The 19,910-nt window shown below is 41.0% G+C and overlaps 1 protein-coding gene across 1 annotated transcript; it reads right to left on the bottom strand.

The window, feature by feature from the left end:
- Positions 1-240: 240 nt before the first annotated feature.
- LOC100373466 (dynein regulatory complex subunit 4-like) lies at positions 241-19,874 on the bottom strand. The gene is made up of 10 exons (XM_085500491.1): positions 19,773-19,874; positions 19,231-19,350; positions 18,329-18,526; positions 16,389-16,595; positions 6,550-6,810; positions 6,026-6,193; positions 5,531-5,617; positions 4,593-4,802; positions 2,356-2,421; positions 241-1,043 (listed from the first exon to the last, which is right to left on the bottom strand). The coding sequence occupies exons 1-10, from the start codon at positions 19,773-19,775 to the stop codon at positions 894-896; spliced, it is 1,470 nt and encodes a 489-aa protein (XP_085356617.1). The 5' UTR covers positions 19,776-19,874; the 3' UTR covers positions 241-893.
- Between the last annotated feature and the right edge of the window lie 36 nt (positions 19,875-19,910).

Consider the following 19,910-nt stretch of genomic DNA (forward strand, 5'->3'; position numbering starts at 1 on the left):
TGCCACATCAGACTTTATAGTGGTTGGTAATACAAGGTTTGGCACTGAAACAAGTAATCAGGGTCGCTGTGCTCAGTTTTACGACAACAATAACATGTCCAAATGCATTCATCTGCTCTATTATTTATTCACTGCTTTGCAAGTTGATTGGAAACATAAGGGTTTATGAGATCACAAGGCAGGAGTGGTGCACACCTACTGGGATACTCTTAGTCAATAAATGCAATGCTGAGACAAAAGTACATAATAAAATGTGATTTTATTAGGGAAAAAATGTCAGTGAACGGTCATTCAAATTAACAAAACACAGAGGGAAACAAAAATACATAGCTATACATACAGTCTAGTCAAAATAACTGCAATATTGCAGTCTTTAAAACATTTAATCAAATTATTTTTAACATTTTTATTATTCACAACAATTTGCTTACAGTGAGACAAGATGTTGGTATTCCCCTGACAGCAGTTGAGTCAATGGATATTTTAATAAACTGAATTGTCACCAATATGCAGTGATCACCAATTATTTGTATATATCATGTCCACAGTATTGTTGTTTCAAAACGACATTTCCCAATGAAGTTTCTACATAATGAGAACTGTAATATAAAAGCCAAAATGGACGGACATTTTCACCTAAATCACCAATATCTAAAATAGTTTATTATTAGTTTAAAAAATGTTTATTTCACAATATATACAAAGATTTCACAATAGTTTCACATTTTATGCAAAACTGTTTTCGTTTTTTTCATCCAGTAGACAGATTTGAGGCTTGTAACATAATTAAACTACAACAGCTGGGGAGATACAACAGAAATTTATTGTGGAAGATGGACGTCTAACTGTACAACTCCAAATGGGTAACTATCATCATCTAAAATGGAATGTTCCTATGTTGGAGCTGCAACAAGTCCAGCAGGTCCCTGTCCAAGTTGCTGTCCTCCTACAGTGCTCTCTAGTGGTTTGAACCCAAGTTCATCAGTTGGTACTCCGAATTGTGTCAGTTTCGCTTCGTAGGTTCGCATCAAGTCATTGTGTGCCTGCAAAATATGAAATTTAAATATTACATACGTTTATTGAAATGTTACAAGAGAAAGGAATGAATGAGAGTGTGAGAGAGACACTGGTACAAGGGTGGATTCTATGAGTGGAACAGCTAATCAAAACAGTAGTTGAAAGAGGCTATATTTTATGGGCAGTCAGAAACAATCAAAATGGTAAACAACAAGTACATATGTGCCTTATAGGGTAACTTGCTTAGAGTTAGTCAATTGGCTTAACTCCAAACACATTAAGGGACGACGTCAAAAGTTCAATGTCGGATAAAAAACTTAATTCTTTTAGTCCCCCCCCCCCCACTGAAATTTAATTTAATAAATATTGATCATGGCGTCAGACTACATTCACCATTAAATACAAATTGATAATCGGACAGCAGTATGGCATAGCAGTTGGTTGTAATAATGAAGCGGAATATACGCATGCGCAAATTACTTTTCTGGGTTCTGCGCATGCTTTAGGTCCATGCCCTGAAATTGACCTCATATGACGCACATATTTAGACTCGGACCAAATCATTTTCTCGTCTTGGATGTTTTTATTTTTCATTTTCTGTTATTTTTGTCTATCATTGGATAGAAAAAAACGAATTACAAATACTCCAAGGTTTTTTTTTACTTCATTAAAAAATAAAATCGTTTTTGTAGGATGGAAACTTTTTGAGGTCAAAACCCCCCACCCCCAAACTAAAGCAAATAAGTTTTTTATCCGACATCGATCTTTTGACGTCGTCCCTAAACAACTGGTTAATTGACACTGACGTCATCAACACACTTAGTATTTGTATAGAGTGGAATTTTCCGTCCTATAAACACAACAGAGACAAAAATAAAGTGACAATTTTACAAGAGGAAGTCACTACATGGATCATCGTCCATTTAAATACAATTACTAACATGGTGCAAAGGTCATAGTTATTAACCAATCAACTCAACTCGCGAGGGATAAAGTATTAGTATTTGAACATTATAGTAGACACACAGCTAAGGGTGTACACTTTACATTTAACCAACTACTTGTCAACTACCTATCAAAACTTGTGTTACAGGCTGTTTTAAGTTATGCTCTAATTGATATATTCAATTTGCAGGCAGTTGCTCAGATATAGTTTGAGGTGTGTACACCTGCAGTCATAAACCTTTGACCTTACATTAAAAGCAAGCAGATTTACAGTGTACTACAAGGGTATGAACTACTAATAGAGGTATAATAAAATATATGGAAACCGAAAATGTTTGAGTAATTATTTAAAACAATAAAGTAATAAAGTCTAATTATATTAACAGCACTTACCTTGCAGACTCTGGCTAACTCATACTGGAGATCTTTAATAGCACTATTCTTGGAATCTAAAACATCCTAAAAGTACAAAACATTATGTTAAAATTCATGTAGCTACACATACAACACAGTTAAGGTAAAAAAAGTAAATCGGGCATTATGATTAGATCTTAACTTTGACAGAAAAATAAGATTTATTACCAAAACAGGTCAGCACCTGAAGGACTATGAATAGAAATATTGCAGTGCAAGGGCGTTGTCAATTTTACAGTGAAAAGCATTTTTTTAAATAAAAGGTTTTAATTATAATGACTGTGTTTTATGGTATCATTTATTTTGATTGAGAATCATGGTTTCAGTAATGATATTTACAATAGAAAGCAGAGATTTCAGTAAGACAAAAACTGAAAATGTATTAGGTATGGACACAACTCCTAAAAAATAAAAAACAATTGAAAGGACTACAAATTGACAATGATATTTTGCTGAGTGAAAGATCCCATAAAAAAATGACAAAAAGCAAATACAAATTTGGAGAAACCAAACTTGTTTTTATAGAAGCAATGATGTTGCAATTCCATTAAAGCATTAAACCCTATGTTGGTGGCATTTTAAATTGGAAAATAGGCAAAATGCAATAAATTAAAGTTCAGAATTCAAAAAATAGTGGGGATTGGGGTAAGAATGGGCACTACTTTACTCTAATAGATTGGTAAGGGGACAATTTCTATTTTCAATATTACGAATAGACAACGTATGGCAACTTGTATATAAGCAGAGATCAGTGAGGTACAACAATGCAGTGCAAAACATATGAAGTTAAGTACAAAAATGACATACATTCAGTGATATAACTCTTTCAATAGAAAGGATTTGGTGACAGCCTTCATCATATTTCAAATGCAGACTAAATTCAGACAAAAACCAACCATAAATAGCTCAAGGTCTAATGTTCATCAGTGGCTAAAAAGATCTACTCAGCTCTACAATGGTTTGCCCTCTATGAACTATGTCAATCACTCTCTACCACTGTTTGTAGTGGAACTGAAATAACTGACCCAGTTACTATTAGTACATGTATGTCGGCAGTGCGGCAGTGCTTGGCAATGGCCAGGACTTATTTCACTTTACACACTACATTATTTTACAGGTGACTGTAAGGGTAATTTGACATTATATTTGTCGAACTCAGGATTTTTTTCCACTTTTTTAGTCTTTACCTTATAGACAAGACAGAGATGATGCAATATTTCTAAACATAGACAAATTTCAATGGTTAATAATGCCACATCTACGCAAGTGTGTATTGTTACCATGGAAATATTCATTTTTTCTCAGCTGGAGTATTAGCTGAACTGATATCTATCTGTTTACTGCTATGTTAATTAAATTATGGTAAAAACAAGTACCCTCGGTAGACAGTATGAACTACACAATCCTTGTACTACTAGAAAATCAAAAAATGTGTTTTTTACTTTAATAGAATAGTCATATAGTATGCCATCTAACCGTTACAGAAGAATGAAATATGTTGTTAAATAATTATGTACTAGAATTAAAAAATATGGTTTCAGCTTGATTCTAGAGACAACATAGAGAACTATACATGTACATGTTATTAAGAACTATACAACACTGCCAAACAAAAGATATAGAGCTGACGATAGCCATCACAGATATGACATGACACAAATTAGAAAATTTAAACAGCCATCTAGACATTTAATAAAAATTTCTAATACACTGGCAGCAAAATTCAGATACCTGTTAAAGCCTCAAGATTAAATCATAATCTGGATAAAATAAAAAAAAATGTTCCTTTCCAGGTATTTGATGGTGCATAATTACATCGACCTACTTTAGTTAGCCAGTCAGCTGACCTAAGTTTGAACTCGTTGCTATGGCAATGCATTAAAACCACACCAGGCTGGCCATATTAGCTATTTTCCTAATATATTATCTTGTTAATTAATTATTCTGGGAAAAATTAGATAGGCCAGTCTTTGTATTATTAATATTTCTATATGTGCATCATCAGGTTGGAAGCATGAAAACTGGAAAAATAATGCCCTAGATATTAAGAAATTGAAAGAGTGGTGTTACATGTGGTGATCTACTAAACTGTTATTACAGGATAATATAATAGTAAACTGACTATGTTCCTCATATTTGCTTGATTGTTTGTTTTATGAGCTGCACCATATGGAAAACACTGGGGGTAAAATGAAAACAAAATATTTATTGTTTACCTCAAGTTTTCTTGTAACAACAGTCAGTGCAGTAGGATCTAAGTTAGAAGCTGATAAGACTTCATTCAATTGTGCTTCCTTCTTTTCTAGTGTGTCAGCCAGAGCAGTTAATTTCTTCTCTAACAGCAAGTTCTTGAAATTACTTTTTTGTTGAACTTCGTGGATGGCTTTGACAAACTTGGCATATAGATCATCACGCTCTTTTTCTAACTGTCAGATAAAAAAGATAAATTGAATATTATAACATTGATAGAAAAGAAAAAAAAAATTCTGTAACAGTAAACTGCTCCAGTACTAGTGCACTCTCTAGTGGGACAACTGAGAAATGTTGGTACTGCCCTCTAGTGACAGAAAAAAATACTCATTAGCATTGTTGATTATATAATACTGTGGAATACTTTATTTTCGCCGGAATTAATTTTCGCTGAAAAGGCTTTTTGGGCGTTTGCTTGGAATTTATTTTCACTGATTTTGGATGAGTTTAAAGTGAAAATATAGGAAAAAAAGTATATTCGCTGGATTTTATTTTCACGGAATCATCCCTTCAGCGAAAATAGCGAAAATAAATTCCAAGCGAAAATAAAGTATTCTACAGTATACATTACGTAGTATATTTGATTACATGGACAAAATAAAATTTTAGGTGTCACACTTTAAATCTCAAATCACCTAACATTAAATAAACCAGCATTTTCTCCCATGAAATTTGATCAAAATCTGTAGAAAAATTTATAAAATGTTGCAGAAACAACATCCTGGCAGGAAAAATGATGTTGAAAGGTCTGAAAAACACAGACAAATATGATATAAAATAAATTGAAAAGTAAAGATATAAAATAGTCTGACAATAGTGTGATTGCATGAATGACAAAAAATGACAAATAAAAATGACAGAAATTTGTTGATTAACTGCTTAATTAGGATGTTAAACACATTACCTGTTCAAACCTCTGTTCCAAGACCTCGTGTTCCCAATTAAGATTTCGGAGTTCTTCATCCAATACTTTGAGACGTGCTTTCGCACTCTGTCAATTTGAAACAAGACAGAACTGATCAGTATTTCAACATACATGTTTTATTATAGTCTTTTGTAAAAGCCATACAGCCACCATTAGTATTGGTTAAGCAGAGAAGTTGCTGAATTTGAATCTCTGGATGGAGCACAAAATGTTATGAATACCCCCTGGTATGCCACAGACTCAAAGTAACTGTTAGGAGTTCAATAATTTGGATATCAAGACTTTCTCACTCATAGACAGCAACTAGGATAATAATCTAAAATGACCAACTAAAAACTATTGTACACTAAGATGAGACACCACTTTATGCTCAACTTACTTATAACTAACTATATTGCACTTATAAAACAATATTTGAAAGTAATGGAAGCAGATGAGAGAGATTAAGAAATTATGTATGATATCGGTACTCACAGCTAATGATGCTTTGTCTTTTTCATAATTAGAGAGCTGTCTCTGTAACTCAGCCACTTCTTCACGGGCCTTCTCTAGTGGTTCTTTCAGTCTCCTATTCTCTGCTTGTATTTCATTCATCTGTTTCTCCATTCTCTCTTCTTTCTTCTTCATCTCCTCAACTTGTTCCTGTCAAAAGTTGCAAAAGATTCATTTTGAACAAATTTGTCCTCACCAGACTTTACAGCTACATGTACCGGGGCTATCACAGCACATCATGTACAACATGCTTTCATGAGAAAAATGAACGATTGAAACAAAACAGACATGGATGTATATTAGTGTTGTAGAGGAGTGGACTGCTGCATAATACAAGTAGTAGGGTGTGCGAAGGGAAAACGTGTTACAGGAAATAATGATAATTTCAAAAGCTAAGTGCCTATCTCCTGTAACATCACATAACATCATCATCACATTAATCACACTATCTAGTATCACACTAAATATTAATAAAATCCTGGATGTAAAAATAAAATGACACCTACCTTGAGTGAGTTAATAAGCGCTAAGTTATTGAGCGTGATATCATTGTAATAGTTTTTAATATCACTGAATGCCTTTTCATGATTCTTCATCAGAGTGTTGATCTGACCGTTCTTTCTCTCTTCAATTTCATGTATCTCAGTTTTTCTCCTGAGTTCAAGTTCGTCTCTCAGCATTCTCATCTTCTTCTCATACTTGGCCTCAATCTCTTTAGCTTCTCGTTCAAAGTCATTTCTCAACTGCGTGACCATTTCGTCATGTTTCTGAGATCATAAATGAGATGATAACAATTAGGAACAATTTAAATTTATTTCCATAACTATAAGGATGTTGAGATGATATACAGGAGTTTACAAAATTGAAATGCAAAGAGTTTTTCACTTCTGCACACTCACAGTACAAGCCAAGGTATAGCATGATCAAACTTGTTAACAAAGATAACCATGTGACAATATTGTAAGTGAAGTTGGATATGATCATCACTTTCAGGCATCAGAAATATGCAGTTTCAGACAGACATTTTACTATACCAGCGTGAGTTTTGTATCAAACATGTTGGTTTAGTGTTGCAGCTATCCAAGTTACCTTTGAAAATTCATGATATGTTTGTAAAGTGAAAAACACATTTTTTATTACACACATACACGTCTTACCAATGTAGTGACGACACACATTGGATTAGGTTTTAATATAGTTGGTTATGTTTGGATTAAAACACGACTCTATATAGGGTTTTAATTGAAGGTTAATTAAACTCAATAACAATGCAATTCAACATAGAACTGTGTTTTAATTCAAGTTTAATCAAATAAAAGTAGAATAACATCAAACATTCTGTGATTTAACATAGAAATGTATGTGAAGCTTAGGGGTATGTATGGTACCGTACTTATCCGGGTAAGAGCCCATGCCTGGACAAACGCCCACCCCCTACTTTTGACACAATAAAGACGTTGAGGTCATATCCAGGCACACGCCCAGGTGGTCTTTTTCTACACAAAAAAATAACAAAAAACTATTTTCTATTCGTTGACTGTGGCTGTATTAACAGTTGACTTAGGCGAGGGTTCTCCGAACCCGCCTATTCACATAGTTCATACCCACCATAGACTCCGGTCAGTCAAAATGACTATTTTGAACTGTAGGCATTAATCAGCGATTCTGCCGGTGACAGAGAGATAGAATCCAGGTCAGGGGAAGCCCCATGACCTCAAGATTCTTTTACCCCTTACGTCACGAACCCACGTGACCGAGGCCACCTGGCAGCGCCACAGGTAGCCGTCCTTCACTCTGGTTCCTTTCTCTCTGCCTCGAGGACTTAGACCAACGCGACGGAAAGAGTGGGGAGGTTGGGGGGACCCGGAGTCTATGGTGGGTATGAACTATGTGAATAGGCGGGTTCGGAGAACCCTCGCCTAAATTCACTACGTTCAATTACCCACCATAGACTCCGGTCAGTCAAAATGACTATTTTGAACTGTAGGCAGAGTCAGACACCGATAGGTGGCGGGTTTTTCCGAGCAAACAGAAAAAAAAGGAGAATGATGAAAGACTTTCCCCCAGTCCGGGATGAAAAACAAACCCAAAAACCTAAGTTAAGACCCAAGAAGGGTGGTGTCTTACCTTGCCTGTGCTGTCCCAGAAGCAAGAAGCCAATGCTGCTGTGGTGACAGGGTTCGGTGTGCCCGAGAAAGCTAGACCCAAGCCGAACACGGGGGTGATAAGCTTGAAGTAGGACCGAAACAGTTCGCATGAGGACGTAGGTCGACAGAAGCGAAACCTGGGAGCTTGCAGGAAGTGCTAGTGGAACAGACAATCTGCCCGCAAAAATGCAGAGACTGACTTATCGCCTATGCGCAGAGGCCCCTGCAGTCGTTCGGGCTGGGTCAACAAACAAGGCCTGACCCGCTACGACGGGGCCTAACCTGAAGAGACCCTGCTCAATAGATTGGGTGTCTCCTAGGCAGTAGTTGATGAAGACGTTCTGCGTTCTCCAGAAGCCTGCCCTCAGAATGTGTTTGAGGGGGGCACCTGACGCTAGCGCTAGTGAGTTAGCAATCACACGGACCTCATGTTCTTGTACTTGGTGTCTCTGCAAGGTCTGTGTTGAGGAGGATAGTGTATTATAGACCTCCAGTACAGTCGCAGTAATCCACCTGGGGATGGAAGTCGGGGAAACCGGCTTATCCCGTTTGTCAGGGCCGTAACACAAAAACATGTGTTTGGTTCCCCGTCTAGAAAACCTGGTACGGTTCTCGTAGCAACTCAGCGCTCGGACCGGGCAGAGAAGCAATTCCTCCTGATCTTCCGGACTGACAATATTTGCCAGCCGGGGGATGACGATCGGTTGAGGATCGTGTCCTGGGATTTGGTTCTTGGCGAGAACCCGATTCGTGTCTTAGTACAACTTGATCGCCCATAAAAGCGGCACAACCGTCCGCAAAGGATAGTGCGCGCCTAGCTTTGACCGGCGCCTACCTGAGGCGAGGGCCAGTAGGAAGACTATTTTCCACATCAAAAAAAAAAAATTGAGTGGTGCTGATTGGAGAGGCTCAAAAGGCGGTCTGCTTAGAGCGGACAACACAGCCGACAAGTCCCAGTTGGGCAGTTCCCTTGCATGGGGTCTCAGCGTCTAGAAAGCAGTAAATAGTCTCCTAATAGTAGGACAATCGGTTAGTCTTGTTCCCGTACGTTTGAATGGTGGGGCACAAGGCCGACCTGTAGCCAACGATCGCTGCGTAGGACAAACCCACTTCGTCAAACAGGTGGACGAAGGAGCCTGCTACCTGGCCAATAGAGGGATGGTATCAATCAATCTCCCTTCCACTACACTAACTCACAGCTCACAGCCTAGAAGTGTAGGCTGCATTGGTGTAATCCCAGTTTGCCCTGGCCAGGACGTTGGCAGCCTGCTCAGATAAAGTTTTCGTATGTGCGGGTCTAATGAGAGCCTCTATGCGGGTAAGTGATACCCGCTGGGCTCGTGGTAGTGCGCCGTCTGGTTGGGACGGCATGTCCGGTAAGTCCGGAAGAACTGCTCGTGTTTCGACTATCGTTTCCGACAGAAGTGGAAACTAGGCCCTGTTTGGCCAATTGGATGCGACCAATGATAATATGCAGGTGTGCACCTGTCGAAGTCTTCTCCGGTGCCCGGTGGACTAGCGGGAAGGGAGGAAAAGCGTACACAACTAAGTGGATCCGCGGGGTAGCAAAGCGACCCTGGCCCAGGCTCCTGGAGTCAGCAGGAGTGTTACGTACGTCGGGAGCTTGGTGTTCCGGGGTGCGGCAAACGGTCTAACCTTGGACCGTCCACAGCCGAAACAGCCTGGAGGCTACCCACTGGGGTATCAGCCACTCCGTGTTCTGGAGACGGAGTCTCCCTGAAAGGGCGTCGCCAGACTGTTCCTCACCCCTGGAAGGTGGTGTGCGGTTAGCTCCACATTGTATTCCAGGCACCAAAGGAGGATTTTGCTCTGCTAGGACTGACAACGATGGGGAATGCGTCCCCCCCCTCCTTCTTGAAGGAGACCACCGCTGCGTTGTCTGTGCGGAGCAGGACTCTGTGGCCTCGAACTACGGGTAGAAAGCGTGGTAGTGCTAGGTACACTGCTCACAGTTCGAGCCGGTTGATATGGTGGTCCCAAAACTATGCGGGAGCCATATCCTTGGGCTTATTCGTCCAATAGATGCGCTCCCCAACCCTGGGGGGAGGCATTTGTTACCAGAGTCATACCTGCGGCGAGCGGGTCCAAGGGGGCCCCTCTGCCCGAGGTTGGTCAGTGACGACCACCAGGGCAGGGCTTCCTTCACTTGGTCCGAGATCGAAACCCGCCTATCTAGTTCCCATAGGAGAGCTCGGCGTTATAACAAGCGTTATACCAGGCGGCTGCGTAGTCCGGCCTGGGGAACGACCCTTCGAACCGAGGTCATCATTCCGATGATCCGCATTAGTTCACGGAGGGACACCGAGGGAACGCTGACTAGGCATTCGGCTAGGCTGCTTAGCGCTAAGCAATATGCTTGAAATAGCTAAGCCAAGCTTACCTCTGTGTCAAAACTCCATGCCCAGGGAGACCAACTGCGCGTTGGCTCGAGGTGGGACTTGTCGATTTACTAACAAGCCCAACTGGTGAAGTAAATCCTGTGTTAGCCTGATGCGTTTGGCTATTACCCCTTGCCCGGGTTGTTGGTAACCAGTAGTCTGGGTACGGATTGAGGTGTACCGACATCTGGTGAAGCAGCAGCACTACCTGTTTCATCCCTCTGGTGAACACGTAGGGCGCTGTGCCTAACCCGAACGGGGAGGGCACTGAAGTTCGAATACTTGGCCCAGCTGGGCGATTCGAAGGAGATGGCAACTCGCTAGGTGCATCGGTACGTGCAGGTAGGCCCCGCTTAAATCTAGCGGGGCTAGCCAGTCAAAACGGTGGATGGAGAGAAGAACCCTGAATGGTGTCTCCATGTGGAACCGATCGAGGGGCACGTACTGATTCAGTCTGTCTAGGTCCAAAACTGGACGCCTGCCACTTGTAGATTTGGTACTACAAACACATTTGGTAGAAGCCTGGACTTAGTTCCGGCTGATGTACCCTGTGTATGGCGTCTTTTCCCAGCAAACTGCTACTTCCTGTCTGATTGCTTCCGCCTTGCGGGAGTCCCCTGGCAGTGCCCAACAGGGGAGACACTGACGGGGGGAAGTGGAGATTTCAGCGGTATGCCGTAAATGGATGTCACCACCTGGAAAGGTCCAGGTATGGGTCACCCGCCGTCTCCAAACTGGACTACACCGGCGCAATCTGTGTACGACAGGGATGTGTGGCTATGTGTTCGGCAGTTGCAAGGGGGGGAGGGTGCTCCCTTCCCCCATGAGGCGAGTTCCCCAAGGCCTGAAGTAGTCACTAAGTTGTGACCTGGCCACTCACCGAACACGTGCCTGTCTCCCCCAGTTGCAGAGGTGAGCGTCAAGCATGCTTCCCCTGCTGCCGGGTAGACGTCCGCCCAGAGAGGGTGAGGAGCCACCACCTGGCTCTTACCTCCCTGGGGGCATGCCACTACCCTTCCCTCCCATGGAAGGGTATAAGCGCTTGCCTCCTGGCTGACTCTGGCTAGCGGGCAACGCCCTAGGGCGTTGTGTTTTCTGTGCTTGGGGTGCCCTCCGCTTGCCCATGGCAGGACCAACTGGCTAGCGGATTCAATCTGAACCCTCTGATTCATTGCACTCCGAAGCTCCGAGACTGTACCCACCATTCCCTGAACAAAGAGGGTGGAGGGTGTCCAGTCTGCATCACTGAGGTGGAGGACGTACCCCAGCTCAGCTTGTCGGCGAAAACACGTGCGTCTAAGGCCGCGTCTCGTAGCACAGTAGTGGCCCTGGCCAAGCGAGCCAGGCAACACTAGGGGGTGTCGCATGTAGATGTGCGGTGGCCCACCAGTAAAAATGTTGCCTGGTCTAGGAGGCTGGTGCGTTCTGCCTCCAAGGTCACCAGAGTGCTGGGCACGCATAATAATATGCTCAAGCAACTCTGCCCTCAGGGCTAGATGGGTCGTCCTCAATTGGCAAAGACACCCATGGAACGCGGCTATCCCCCTTTGCCTGGTTTGCCAAATTCGTGGTACCGGGGTCTGGGGAAGGAGCCTTGGAATCCGGTTGGGGGCGTTTTGGTCTCATCCCACGCTATGGGGTCTGATCCCGAAACACACCGACTGGGTAGCGTTTGGTCCAGTGGGAAGTGTTGCCTAACGTTATCCCCACCCGGGGGCCTTAAGCATTACATCCTCCGCGGCTGACCAACGCCGCCCATCAACACCGTTTGCGTGCTCTGCGCCCCACTCCGCACTCAGACGGACAGGGGAGAGATGTGCCGACGGGGTTGAAGCAACCTTAGGTGGTCGCTTTAGGATCAAGGGTGGGGGTATATACATCGTATCACTGGGATCGATGATACTCTGCCTCACCCCAAAAGCGTGGCTCACCGAGTCATACAGATGGAAGACTCTGAGGGACCGCCCGGAATACCGGCTGTATCCAACGCGAGCGAACGTCTCCTTTAACTTAAAATATGTGAGAGGGAGCGTGTTCGACTGTGCGTCTCATGACAGGGTCAGTTCCCTCTGGGGACGCCCGTGGGTCAGTAAGAAAGGAGTCAAAACCCACAGCGGGGACCGGACACAAGGATAAATTCGTTACCGTTGTACCGTTACCGCGTGACGATCCCTAGCTGGCTGAAAGTGGGGGGGTGTCAACGCGTGCCCTGCCCTGAAAGCCCTGCCCCGAGATCGGAGACTTGGCTGCCAGCACCCCGTTGGCATTCAGTGCCCGCGGATCCAGAGAAGGACCGGTGCAATTAGCCTGAGCCTCGGCCACCCCCCAAAATAGTGGGAGAGCCGTGACTGGGAACGGGGGTTCCCCGGAAGAGACGTGTTTGAATGCAAACATGTTTTCGTGTCTCTTCCTGCTTGCCCACCGAGGGGACACAGTGGAGACAGCTCGCTCCGACTGCGTCTGATCTACCTGGCCTGCCAGGGACGCAATTGCCCCGACAGTCCTTCGACCAAAGCCCTCAACTCGGAGGCAAACTCGGCGCCGTGCGAGGAAGGGTCCACGAAGAGACCTGTAACGGGCCCCATAGGAGGAAAGCCTCCAGGGGCACAGCCTCGCTGCAGCCGGTAAAATCGGGTAAAAAACACCGCCTGAAAAAACAGACTGTGAGGATGCCCTCCGATCAGCGGGGGAGGCCGAGAAAATATCGGTACCTCCGCCGTCGGGCCTCTTACTCGACGTCCCGGTACATGAAGTACCGGTAGCCGAGCGTGAGGACTTTCCACTCATGCAAAACACGCAACTCACTTTAACCGATTTGTTTACTGGACGCGCGACCTTGCTGTGACGCGGTCAGTGTCAGCGATTTTGATGGCTCTGAAAGAAAATCTCAGGCCTCAGAACTCCAGTGAAAAAAAAAACACGCTTTCACGCAAAAAACCCCGAAACCCACACGTAGCCACGACAAAGCATCTCGGATGCGGGTTCTATGCTGGTAGATTCTGAATAAACCACTGTACGGTCGGCTCGGAAGACGAGGAGACCGGAAGAAAAAGGCAGCGAGCCTTGGAGCTGTCAATACATCGATATATTGCTAAATACATTAAAAATAAAAGACGACATGCATGAGGGAGACGAATTACAGTTGTAAAAGGTGCCGCCATGAAATCAACATGTGACTACGTAGTGGCGCCGGATTTTGATTTCTTTGCTGTGAAAAATACTACACACAAAGGGGAAAACGACACGAGGGTAAAAAAAGACAAGGAAAACTTATCCTACCAGCTACCATGTCGGATGCCGAGCAGCGGCAACAACCCAAGCTATAAATCCGGACAGGAAAAAAAGCAGGCGATCCAGCAGAGCTCGCTAGATTTCATCTCCACTCGAGGCGGAGAGAAATTAAGAGTGAAGGACGGCTACCTGTGGCGCTGCCAGGTGGCCTCGGTCACGTGGGTTCGTGACGTAAGGGGTAAAAGAATCTTGAGGTCATGGGGCTTCCCCTGACCTGGATTCTATCTCTCCGTCACCGGCAGAATCGCTGATTAATGCCTACAGTTCAAAATAGTCATTTTGACTGACCGGAGTCTATGGTGGGTAATTGAACGTAGTGAATTTTCTTGAAGTCTGTCATGATGCTTATAAAAATTATTTAAATATAATTGTTAATTGCGTAAAACAAGGGGTGAACGCGAAATAGCTGTGACAGCTTTTTGCCTTCAGGGCAGCGCGTTCACCGCGGATATTTTTCAGAATCATAACAGTCAGCAAGTCTATAAAAATATATATTAAAGCAGAAACGGTAGTTCTCTTTTTGAAATATGTCGTGGCTCTAAAAAGGGCCGGCCGTTTGGTTTGTGCTTCCTTAGAAACGATTCAAGCAAATCGTTTAAGGAGAGCCGCTAAGCAACCAATGTTGCAATATTGTAGCAGCCCGTACCTGGGAAAGTAGTTGAAATCACGTTATTTGGGCTTTATAAAATATTTGCTAGCAGCTTGCGAATCCATAACTGGGGCCAGCAATTTTCCAATGTCACGCCGAAGACTGCCAACTTTTTTACCATCTTTCATCACCGCTATTGCATTTCTGTCATGGAAATTATTCTTCCGTCGTTGGATTAAAAAAAAAACTTCCTATTTCAAGTCCACCGCGAAATCCTTATAGTGAGACATTCCAACCGCCGGAACTTCACCGTGTTTGATAAGCGTCGAGTCTGATAAGAAAGCAATGTCACGATTTGACCTTTATAATGAAATACAATGTACTAGTAGTGATGTCATTCTTCGCCAATCAGTAAAGCAGATGCATAAAGGTCAAAGATGATTGCCAGACTGTAAACAAAAGCATTGTGTGCCATCGAAGCAGAGCGACCTCATTTTTCTTGTCTCTTTATTGTGATTAGACATGGATGAAAAGTGCCAAGCTGACAGACTGCAAAATCTGTGGATTAAAAGTGCCAAGTACAAATTGTGTGGGACGATATCGACGAACTTCAGGAAGAAGTTGTAGGGATTTTGTTTGACAGCTACAGTGATGCCGACTTGGACTTTGAGGGTTTTGAGTTGACGAAGATGGCAATGAACGTACAAATAAAGATCTCAGAAGTTTTTTTAAACAGCTATGAATTTTTATAATTTTTACTGTGTAAATTTGTAAATTATTATTGATCTTGTATGACAGTTGATTCGTAATTTGTCGAGACCGGAAATCATTTTACGTAGTTTAACCCCTGACATTTTAATTCATTTTGAGTTCACGCGTTTTGGGCGTGTTTGTCGGCGGGAAAATCCTAATTCAAATGATTCCTCACTGTCGATTTTTATTATTTCTGGTTTATTTGTCACATTATAAGCAATACATTTACATTAATTTTTTTTTACTTCTGATGTTGCATATTGTTCATTTATTTCCGTTGCATGTTTTCATTTGCCGTTCTATTCCCTGCCGCAGTTGGATCTGCGTGTTGTCAATTTTCGTGAATTTTTGTCTTTTTGCTGGGATCTCCTGGCAAACGCCCACCCTTATTTTTTGGCAATTTTCCATGTTCAGGATAAATATGGTACTATTATATTAAAATTAATTTAACCATACCTTCCCCCTTTACTAATCCTAATCTACGCAAGTTTGACATGTAAATTCTGTATTAAAAGCTGCATCCCACACCCATTCTTTTAGAAAAATTTATAACCAAAAATTCACCATTTCTTGTATGTTTAGATATTCTAATAAAAGCAGCATCCCTTCTGTTGCATTGTACCATTTTAATAGAAGATTTCACTGTATCTGAATTATGAAAATAGTGAGGGTCGTCACTTGGTAGGTTTGTTGTCACTTGGTAGGTGTAAAGTTGAATGAAAGTTGTCACAACGTTGACACACACATGAAGCATGACAAAATATAATTTTCAGTTATTGGTATTTATATAATGGACATTGTATTAGATATCTCAGTGGGACAACAGCCAAGAATATGTACCATATTTGTTCTATTAGTAGTGCATTTCCAACAGATGTGCATATATTAAGCCAAAAATTTGTTGGTTACTGAATCATTAAAATATATTTTGAACATAACACCCCTCTGTAATTTACGTAACTAAGGGCATGGTGTTCAACTTGTGAAAAACAGAGATAACTGATGTCACAAACAACTGAATAGGTTATTGAACTGACTCTTTTTCTGCGGCAATGCCATAGGCATACATTCAGTAAAATAGTTACCAGAGAACTCAAAACATGTACACTATGCCAAAATTGAATGTCCATTATCGTTAATAGTGTAAATCTTTTAAAGCTACTCACCAATTTAAGATTCTTGACAACATCTTCATGTGAGAGCTCATGCTCTTTCAGTGTAACTTTGAGGCCTCGCTTGTCTTTTCTCAAGTCTGTTTCATTACCTCTATGGTCATCTTGGGCAAGTTTGAGAGCTACTGCACTTTCTGCTTTCAGTTCGGAGATATTATTCTGGTGTTCATAGAGTAAATGTTTAACCTTCTGTTTGTATACCTGTGAGAGGGAATAACGCATTAATCAATTGATGGATTGTACTCTATACATGACAGAATGAATGTATTGCGTATTAATTACATACTGTAAAATGACTAATTTTCACTGGGTTTAAATTTCACTGATTTACCATTTCAGGCATATTCAGTGGGTTTTAAATTCACGGTTTTGTCATTTAGATAATGTGTTCTATGCTAAATTTTACATATTCACTGGGTTGTAATTTAGCGCATTTTCCAGTCAGCGAAATAAGCTAAACTAAAACCCAGTGAATAATTACCCCCTTTACAGTAGTTTACAGATAAAACAAGCCATGCATGGCACAGTCCCCGTTAGTTATCAAATTTGAGATATATAGTTATGTTTATAGTAATATAGCTGGAATATAACCATGTCAGGAATATGATTTTTTTAACATTAAAATGATTGACATTTGTATCTGATCCTCAAACAAGTACTTGTCCATATTGAGAGATATTGCTCTGGAACAGCATTCAAAATCAGCCATTTTGAATACATGTATATATATATATATAACATAATGTATAACGAATATATAAAATTTGAATATAATCAGTCAAAGTATTTAAGAGATATGGCTCTAGAAGCCCAATCATTAAAACAAAATGGCCGCCAGTCAGCTATTTTGAATCCAATCTGAAAATAAAATGACATGCATCAGGAACCTGTAATGCCTAACGTGTGTTATAAGCTTGAACAAAATCCATCCATAAATGCAAGAAATGCTTGATATTCGAGGATTTTTTTAGCACAAAAATAGCACACTTTGAAAAAGATCATCAAACCAATATATCCGTATATCTGTGACATGTATAATGAATATTAAAAATTTGAACATAATCAGACAAAACAAGTCAGACATATGGGTCTGGAAACCCATTTATTAAAACACAATGGCCACCAGACAGCCATTTTGAATCTGATCTGAAAAATAAAATGACGTGCATCAGGAACCGGTAATGTATGTACCAAGTTTGAACAAAATCCATCCATAAATGCCAGAAATGCTTGATATTTGATGATTTTTTAGTACAAAAATGACAACCATTCGGCCATTTTGAATAGGATCGTCAAACTAATATATCTATGACATGATGTATAATGAATATTTAAAATTTGAACATAATCAGTCAAAACAATATATTGGAGATATGGCACGAGAAACACATTGATTAATACAAAATGGCCGCCAGTCGGCCATTTTGAATGTTATCTGAAAAACAAAATTATTTGCATCAAGGTCTCATAATGTTGAATGTATATACCAAGTTTGAGCAAAATCCATTTGTAAACAGCCAAGAAATGGTTGCTTTTTATGATTTTTTAGCACAAAAATGACCGCCATTCGGCCATCTTGAATCAGATTGTAAAACAAAATGATGTGCATCAAGGTCCTATAATGTCCAACGTATATACAAGGTTTGAACAAAATCCATCGGTAAACAACCGGGAAATGCTCGATTTTGATGATTTTTAGCACAAAAATGGCCGCCATTCGGCCATCTTGAATCAGATCATGAGGTGCAAATTGACGTGCATATGTATGATATCATGTATGATGTATGTATGAAGTTTGATTGTGATTGGTCCAGGCATTTCTAAGATACAGGTCCGGACGCACGCACAGACGCACACACGGAGGTCAAAACATAAGTCCCCGTTTTCGGACTGCGTCTGAACGGGGACTAATAAATCTAATCCAGGTGCATTACCTTGATTTCAACTTGATGCCTTTCCTCTGCGTCTTCCATTTCTCTGTCTTTGTTTCGAAGTTCTGCACGGCATTCTTCAAGTTGCCTTTTAGTGATCTCCCAGAATGTGTTAACTTTGTCCCTTTCCAACTGGAAGTAATTTCGCTCTTCTCTTTCACGGTCCAACTCCTCTCGCAGCCTTACAATGTGTTCCTCAAGCTACAACAGAAGTTTTAGTTTAGATTTAGTGAAATGTAAAAAAATATATTCTCTATTCTCTAAATATTAGATAAATTTACTATATTGCTGATCACCTAGATGAGCATGCCAGTTTATATTTCTAACAAACAAAAAAGAAGCAAGTTATAGTTTATTGTATTTTATTGTAATGTGATATCACAGGTCAGGGCTTGTAATTATCATTTTACCATCACAATTAAGGGAAAATCATGGTTTTTCAAAGCAGTAAACAAAGTTTTAGTTTTTGAGATGGTTTGATACTATTATGTGACATATCTAATGGCATGAATATCATAAGAACTGGTGTTCATCCGAGTTGAAAGAGTAATGAGATTAATAAATATTATTAACTTTACAATTCAAACTGAAATAAGAGGTTCCTGTTCCTGATTAACATTGGAACATTCATTGTACACTGCGCTTGCCTTACTTTTTTAATAGGACTAAGATTACCAAATATTATCTACTATATATTGATTGACCCAGGTGTCTGAAATTTAACTTTCAAATGAAAAGAATTGCTACGGCTTAGATTTGACGATTACACTATAGCACTAAGTTCTATAGCCCTGTGGAAGGCTGTAGTTGGAATGAAACACCTGACAGTATGCAGGACCGTATGATTCTAACCACCGGCGCACAAGTCATGGACGCAGGGCTGTACCTGTACAACATGTATTTACCTGTTCTTTGCTCATTTCTTCTGTTGAGATTCCATCAATGACTGTTGGAGTTTTGGACTTAGCTGATTTCTTTTTACCTTTCCCCTTCTTACCCTTTCCACTCTTCTTCTTTTTTGGCGGCTGCAAAGCAACATATGACAGGCTTCGTTATTAGAAATAATATTGGAATATTGGAGAGTTTTGAACAGCAAAACTTCAGTGAGTTTTTTTTTTTATACATTACTGATCTAAGAATGTTTTCTTGAAAAATATATCAAATATCAATCTGGCAATTATTTATTTGTTATTGTGAAGGTTTGGTGATGTAGTGGTTCTAAAAAGGAACGACTATGTGAACAAAATATAGTTGTTTCAATAATGTCTTTCTATCGTGGTCGCCGCCATCTTGGAAACATTGCAAACGTCCTGCTCATCGAGCGAAACATTGGGTACATCGCGAAATTTATAACCATCAGCGTTACTTTGATAATTAGTAAAGTAGGAATAACATATAATCTTTCATATAATTCGAAATATATTACCCTAAAGTACCAAATACTTACCATTGTGGCTAGTTTGTTAAGCGTAAGCTGCCCAAGTTATTCTCGTTACGAACGCTGCAGTTCAGTAACCACTGTTGTTTTGGAAACGGATGTAAACAAAATACCCGGATGTATGCGACGTCATAGCTAGCTAGCGCC

This window comes from Saccoglossus kowalevskii, chromosome 6, assembly GCF_978046115.1.
Source record: "Saccoglossus kowalevskii chromosome 6, keSacKowa6.1, whole genome shotgun sequence".
Classification (NCBI taxonomy): Eukaryota; Metazoa; Hemichordata; class Enteropneusta; family Harrimaniidae; genus Saccoglossus; species Saccoglossus kowalevskii.